We start from the raw sequence: 6,478 nt of genomic DNA, 5'->3' as shown, positions 1-6,478 counted from the left end.
GTGTGCCCCGAGGGATGGGATAGCCCTGCCACACACTCTTGAAGCTCTCCCGGCAGAGATGGGGGGCCCCTGATGCACCTCGATCCTTCATGCTTCCCCATTAAGAATGGTGGGAACTTAGAGGACTGCTGTCTGGGGTCAGGGCTGGGAGGTGAGGGCCTGGAGAGGCGGGTTACACGCCTGGCTGCTACTTGTTATCGTGGGGTTGTACACACTGAACTAACGAGCAGAAGGAGCAGGTGGCACAGAAGTGATTCAGGTGTGGTCTGAGTAGGAGGGGGATGGGAACTAATATTCCTCCTCCTCCTCTTTCTAAACCACTATTTAAACATGACAGAAGGCCCGGAGGGACACAGTGACTCCAGGAAACAGAAACCTAGAGCCTGGTGGGAGAACGGCCCCAGATGCACGGTGCTAAAGCCCCAGAGGCATCAGAGACCTTGCGGAGCTGAGCGCGCCTGGACCCACCACAGCGCTTGTGGTCGCGGGCCTCCTGGGGTGAGAGGCATGGGTCCAGTGACCTGGGTGAGGAAGCAACTAGAATCATCCTCCCTTGTAAGGATGGGTGTGGAGGAGCCTGCAGAGAGAGGACTGTGGCGTGGTGCCCGGAAATTCCACCTTGAATAGTCACCGTGGCTGAGAGATACGGAAGGCTTCCACACACCAGGCGCTGTTCGAAGTTCCTCACACCTATTTACTCACCCCTGACAACCACCCTAAAGGAGGGACTACTAACAATGGCCCTAACATCCCAGGTGAGGAACCAAAGCAAAGAGAGTTCAGACAACTTGCCCACGGTCACAGAGGAAGCCCATTCCAGAGCTGGAAGCTGTCTGTGTGAAGTCCATGCTCTTTATCTCCAGGCTGCTCTGACTCTCGGAACCCACCTCACAGGGTCAGCCAGCCCCACGGGGAAATGGGCCCCAGAGTATAAGAGAAAACTGCAGCATTTCCCCTGAGACTGCACGTCCTGGGCTGGGTCTCCTGTGGAGGAGAGGGCGGGGGCAGGAGAGGGTGTGGGCCGGGCCTCACTCACTGAGGTTGGCGGCAGGGCTCTCTCATAGAAGAAAGGCTGGAAGACGACTGCGAAGGACTCCTGCTCATTGTACTTGCTGGAGGCCAGGAGACGTTCCCAAGTTTCCTGAAGAAAGGAGTACCGTCAAGGCTCAGCCTGCCCCAACCTCCCATCGTCCCAGCAAGGAGCTCCCAGCAAGTCCCTCACCCCTGCCCCGGTCACAATGACCCACCCATGCTGGTCTGATTTGTATGCTGTTTGGAAGCTCCTCTCATCTCATATTTTGGGGCCCTATATTGACTAATTTGGGTTTTCATTCTTCTCTGAAGTGCTAGAATCAGGTTATAGCAGAGTTAGACCTGAAATATATTCTCTGAAAGCTCAGGAAGTATACAGCTGCCAGCACATAGCTAGGGCCCCCACGCTCTCTTCAAGGGCTGAGTTCTGTAGAGGGATACGCTATGACCCCGTCAGAAACTGTCCCTTCCTGAGTGAGTTAAGTGCCATACAGCTTCACAGATATAATTTTATTCTTAGATTAAAAATCATCATGGTAACGTGTATCAGTGGGAGCTGTGCTTTGTGCCATTTGCTGGTGGGGATGAAGGCTTCCGCTGAGCCACCCACACTGTCATGGGGTCTCTGCTGTAAGCTAGATACACATCTTCAGGGGCTATTGTCCCTGACTATAGTCTGGGGCACAAGCCTAATCTGGGCAAACTAGCTCAGCAGCCACGGTATAAGCGGTAATGATGACCAAATGATCTCGGAGTGATCTCCAAAGTTCTTCAGCATCTTTAACCGTAGGTACCACCACCACCCTCGCACTTCCATCTACTCTCCCCCCAGCAACCAGTACTGTAGTCCCCACTTTACATCCAGGAAAATCACGTCACCACCCGGAAGTGACCCAAGAGGAGTTGCTGCCTTCAGTTCCTGACTCTCAGTCCCGACTTCAGCAGGTGGGGTCCCACCTCAGCAAGCTGGCACCCTCATTGTTCCTACACCTCTGTTTTTATGACCACCCTCCCCTGTGAGCCAGCAGCCAGTGTCTCAGAGTGGGCTCACCTGGTAAGTCCACTGGGTCACAACACTGCTCAGCCTCGAGGTCTCCCCTGAGCACGTGCAGGGCTGGGCTGTGGGGCTGCAGGTTAAAACAAGCCAGAAGTGAGTGTGGATGCAGTGCTGGGACCATCCAGGTGGCCCCTTGGGGAAAGATGGGAATGTGGGGACTGGGAGCCGCTTAGGGAGCAGGGAAGGGATGAGTTGGGGGTCTCAGAGGGTCCAGGAAAAAGAAGGAAGTAAGGAAAGAAGAAAGGGAGGATGGGAGGAACACACTGGGGAGAAAAAGAGTACATTATGGAGACATCTCCTGATGCCTCCCTCCCTCCCCTAGAGGCCCACCTCCTCTCCTTCCTTCCCCTACTCTGAGACCCTCTCCCTTCTTCCTCTTCAAATGCCCCTTTCCTCTCCTTTCCATCACCACCACCTCCAGCCATCCCTGTCCTGACTTTATCCACGTGAACTTCTTTTCTGGGTTCAGTTCAGTTGCTCAGTTATGTCCGACTCTTTGCGACTCCATGGACTGCAGTACTATCCATCACCAAGGACATCATGAAGGATATCTTTTCTGGGTACAAGGCCAGAAATCTCAAAATTTAGGTTCAGAAAGTTTAAATTCTCTGAAACATCTCAGAAATATATGCGGATCAAGTTGTATGAAAATAAAATCCACTTAGGATAAATTGTCTCTCCAATGTCCTGAAGTAACACGTCTTGGCTTCTGGATGTTTTGCCCAAGCTGTTTTGTAAACTCTCAAGTCATTCTGGTGGGAGTAGGGCATCTGGTGCCACGTCAACCAGAGTGACTATTTCATTCCTTAACTCAGGCCCCTCCTGCAGCCCAGCTCTGCCCCCACCGGCTGTGTGATCACACACATGTCCCCTAGCCTCTCTCCAACTCCATCCCTTGGATCAGTTAATGCATGTGAAGTGCCTCACACAGTGCCTGGCACATGGCACCAAGCCGCAAATGCTGGTCCCCTTCCACTTCCCTTTTTACCTAAGCAGAGTCTTCTGATGCCAGTGTGAGCCCCTCAGAGCCTCAGAGAGATCGACTAGGTTCACAAATGCTTTGGGGACCTAGGGGGATACAAGGGAAAAGATGAACATTTGCAGAGTCAGGGTCACAGCTCCATGGCCTTTCTGGAACCCTTGGTTTGAGCTTAGTTTGGGGTCCAGTTGAGCACGTTGGGCCTCTCTTTGTTAAACAGGTAGGCCCTTTGGGAGATGGTTGGTTGGGTTTGGTTCAAAGCTTTTAGCCCTGCCGCTGTGCCATCATCCCCCATGGTGGGCAGGGCGCCTCCCCACCACAGTATGGACAGGGCAGCAAGACCTGGTGATAATAGGACTGTAGCCTCTCTTCTTCTCCCAGAGCTCCCCTGGGGTTTCCAAGATATGCAGTGCTCTCACTGGTCACTTAGTGGAGCTCTGAGGGTTCTCAAGGTCCCTCCAGGCCATCATCCCCCTAGACGCAGTCAGAGCCAGTCCTCAGGAAATAGCAGGTCACCAAGAACCCAGGGGAGAACTGGCCTATATCCTTCCTCCTCTCCAGAGGTCCCTCAGGAATATCCTTTGCAAGAGTAAACAGTTCTATATCTGATCCGTTTTTCATCAAAAGGGCAAGAAGCCTGGCTCTTCCAATGCCTTCCCTTTCTCTGGGGTCTTGGACTTCTTCTTGGGAGTCTGTTTCCCCTCCCATTGGAGGCCATTTAAAGAAAACCTGAACCCCACCAACCCGCAGAAGGGCAGCTTCTCTTGGCTGCTATAGGCACCTGTGACGGAGTTCTGGGTGCCTGGGCCCACAGAGCTGGGGGAGCCTCACCTCCTGGTGCAAGTAGTCCAGCGTCCTGGTCAGCTGGTCCATGCTGCTCGTCACGTGACTTTGCTACGGAAGGAGAAATGTGCTAAATGTGGGTGGGACGAGATGCCCAGGCTCATACCGGCCTGTCTCTTGCTTTCCCCAACCACCTCCACCCACCTAGATGGGCCTGATAGTGACAAAGGCCCTGTCTAGATCCCAGTCTCCCACAGACAGGTGTAGAGTTCCCAGAGCTTCCTAGGTTGTTTTTTGTTTTTTTTTTTTGGTCCATTCTCTGACTTCCCCGACACATCACTCACCACCAGGAAAAAAGTGTCATGTCAGGGAAGAGCAAGCCCAAATCAAGGCAATTAGAAAGCTGACATTTGGGACAGGAGACCAGACTTACTCCCAAAGGCTGATGGAATCACTTTGACCTGAAGAAAATCAGGTCCAGAGCGGGGACATAATTACGCTTGGATTTAAGGACACGGAAGGTCCTCCAAACTTCTCCATGGCACTCTTAGCAGACCTCCCCCTACCACATCCACCCCAAGAAAAGGACTCCTGTCACTGACTATTTAAAGACACCTCCTGCCCACCCAATTCCTTTTGTGTAATGAAAATAAGCAAATAAGAGCACTTCAGAAAAAACAGCCATGGTTTATGTTTTTGGTGTAAAAACAAAACAAAAGTAAACTTTTCAACAAGACAATCTTCTCAGCTGCCTGCAAACCTGACGTCCCCTGAGGCAAAGTGGCTCAGAGGTAGACAAATCATGCCTTGCAGGCACTGACTCTGGAGACAGCTGTCAATCACTCAGGCTGGGACTGCGTGGAGGGCAGTCTCCCCCATCCTGTGCCTCTGCTTCAGTGCAAGGCTATCCCCTGCTAGCCAGTCCCACCCATGCTGCTGCCATCAGTTCAGTTCAGTTCAGTTCAGTTGCTCAGTCGTGTCTAACTCTTTGCGACCCCATGAATCGCAGCACGCCAGGCCTCCCTGTCCATCACCAACTCCCAGAGTTCACCCAGACTCACGTCCATTGAGTCAGTGATGCCATCTAGCCATTTCATCCTCTGTCGTCTCCTTCTCCTCCTGCCCCCAATCCCTCCCAGCATCAGAGTCTTTTCCAATGAGTCAACTCTTCACATCAGGTGGCCAAAGTACTGGAGTTTCAGCTTTAGCATCATTCCTTCCAAAGAAATCCCAGGGCTGATCTCCTTCAGAATGGACTGGTTGGATCTCCTTGCAGTCCAAGGGACTCTCAAGAGTCTTCTCCGACACCACAGTTCAAAATCATCAATTCTTTGGCGCTCAGCCTTCTTCACAGTCCAACTCTCATATCCATACATGACCACAGGAAAAACCATAGCCTTGACTAGACGAACCTTTGTTGGCAAAGTAATGTCTCTGCTTTTGAATATGCTATCTAGGTTGGTCATAACTTTCCTTCCAAGGAGTAAGCGTCTTTTAATTTCATGGCTGCAGTCACCATCTGCAGTGATTTTGGAGCCCAGAAAAATAAAGTCTGACACTGTTTCCACTGTTTCCCCATCTATTTCCCATGAAGTGATGGGACTGGATGCCATGATCTTCGTTTTCTGAATGTTGAGCTTTAAGCCAACTTTTTCACTCTCCACTTTCACTTTCATCAAGAAGCTTTTGAGTTCCTCTTCACTTTCTGCCATAAGGGTAGTGTCATCTGCATATCTGAGGTTATTGATATTTTTCCCGGCAATCTTGATTCCAGCTTGTGTTTCTTCCAGTCCAGCGTTTCTCATGATGTACTCTGCATATAAGTTAAATAACCAGGGTGACAATATACAGTCTTGACGTACTCCTTTTCCTATTTGGAACCAGTCTGTTGTTCCATGTCCAGTTCTAACTGTTGCTTCCTGACCTGCATACAGGTTTCTCAAGAGGCAGATCAGGTGGTCTGGTATTCCCATCTCTTTCAGAATTTTCCACAGTTTATTGTGATCCACACAGTCAAAGGCTTTGGCATAGTCAATAAAGCAGAAGTAGATGTTTTTCTGGAACTCTCTTGCTTTTTCCATGATCCAGCGGATGTTGGCAATTTGATCTCTGCTTCCTCTGCCTTTTCTAAAACCAGCTTGAACATCAGGAAGTTCACGGTTCACACATTACTAAAGCCTGGCTTGAAGAAGTTTGAGCATTACTTTACTAGCATGTGAGATGAGTGCAATTGTGTGGTAGTTTGAGCATTCTTCGGCATTGCCTTTCTTTGGGATTGGAATGAAAACTGACCTTTTTCAGTCCTGTGGCCACTGCTGAGTTTTCCAAATTTGCTGGCATATTGAGTGCAGCACTTTCACAGCATCATCTTCCAGGATTTGAAATAGCTCAACTGGAATTTCATCACCTCCACTAGCTTTGTTCGTAGTGATGCTTCCTAAGGCCCACTTGACTTCACATTCCAGGATGTCTGGCTCTAGGTCAGTGATCACAGCATCGTGATTATCTGGGTCGTGACGATCTTTTTTGTACAGTTCTTCTGTGTATTCTTGCCATCTCTTCTTAATATCTTCTGCTTCTGTTAGGTCCATACCATTTCTGTCCTTTATCGAGCGCATCTTTGCATG

At 50.4% G+C, this 6,478-nt stretch overlaps 1 protein-coding gene across 1 annotated transcript in view; it reads right to left on the bottom strand.

Annotated features, from left to right (window-relative positions):
- Positions 1–6,478, bottom strand: part of PLB1 (phospholipase B1) — a 125,817-nt gene that overhangs the window by 79,257 nt on the left and 40,082 nt on the right. Inside the window, exons 8-11 of the mRNA XM_010840701.1 lie at positions 3,900–3,962; positions 3,078–3,157; positions 2,084–2,159; positions 1,037–1,141 (exon numbers count right to left, since the gene is read on the bottom strand). Coding sequence (XP_010839003.1) covers positions 1,037–1,141; positions 2,084–2,159; positions 3,078–3,157; positions 3,900–3,962 — 324 coding nt within the window. The remainder of the gene's footprint in view (positions 1–1,036; positions 1,142–2,083; positions 2,160–3,077; positions 3,158–3,899; positions 3,963–6,478) is intronic.

This window comes from Bison bison, unplaced genomic scaffold (genome assembly GCF_000754665.1).
Source record: "Bison bison bison isolate TAMUID 2011002044 unplaced genomic scaffold, Bison_UMD1.0 scf7180017864145, whole genome shotgun sequence".
Classification (NCBI taxonomy): domain Eukaryota; kingdom Metazoa; phylum Chordata; class Mammalia; order Artiodactyla; family Bovidae; genus Bison; species Bison bison.
Note: the sequence above shows the minus strand (reverse complement) of the source record. Positions and strands in the feature narration are given on the sequence as shown.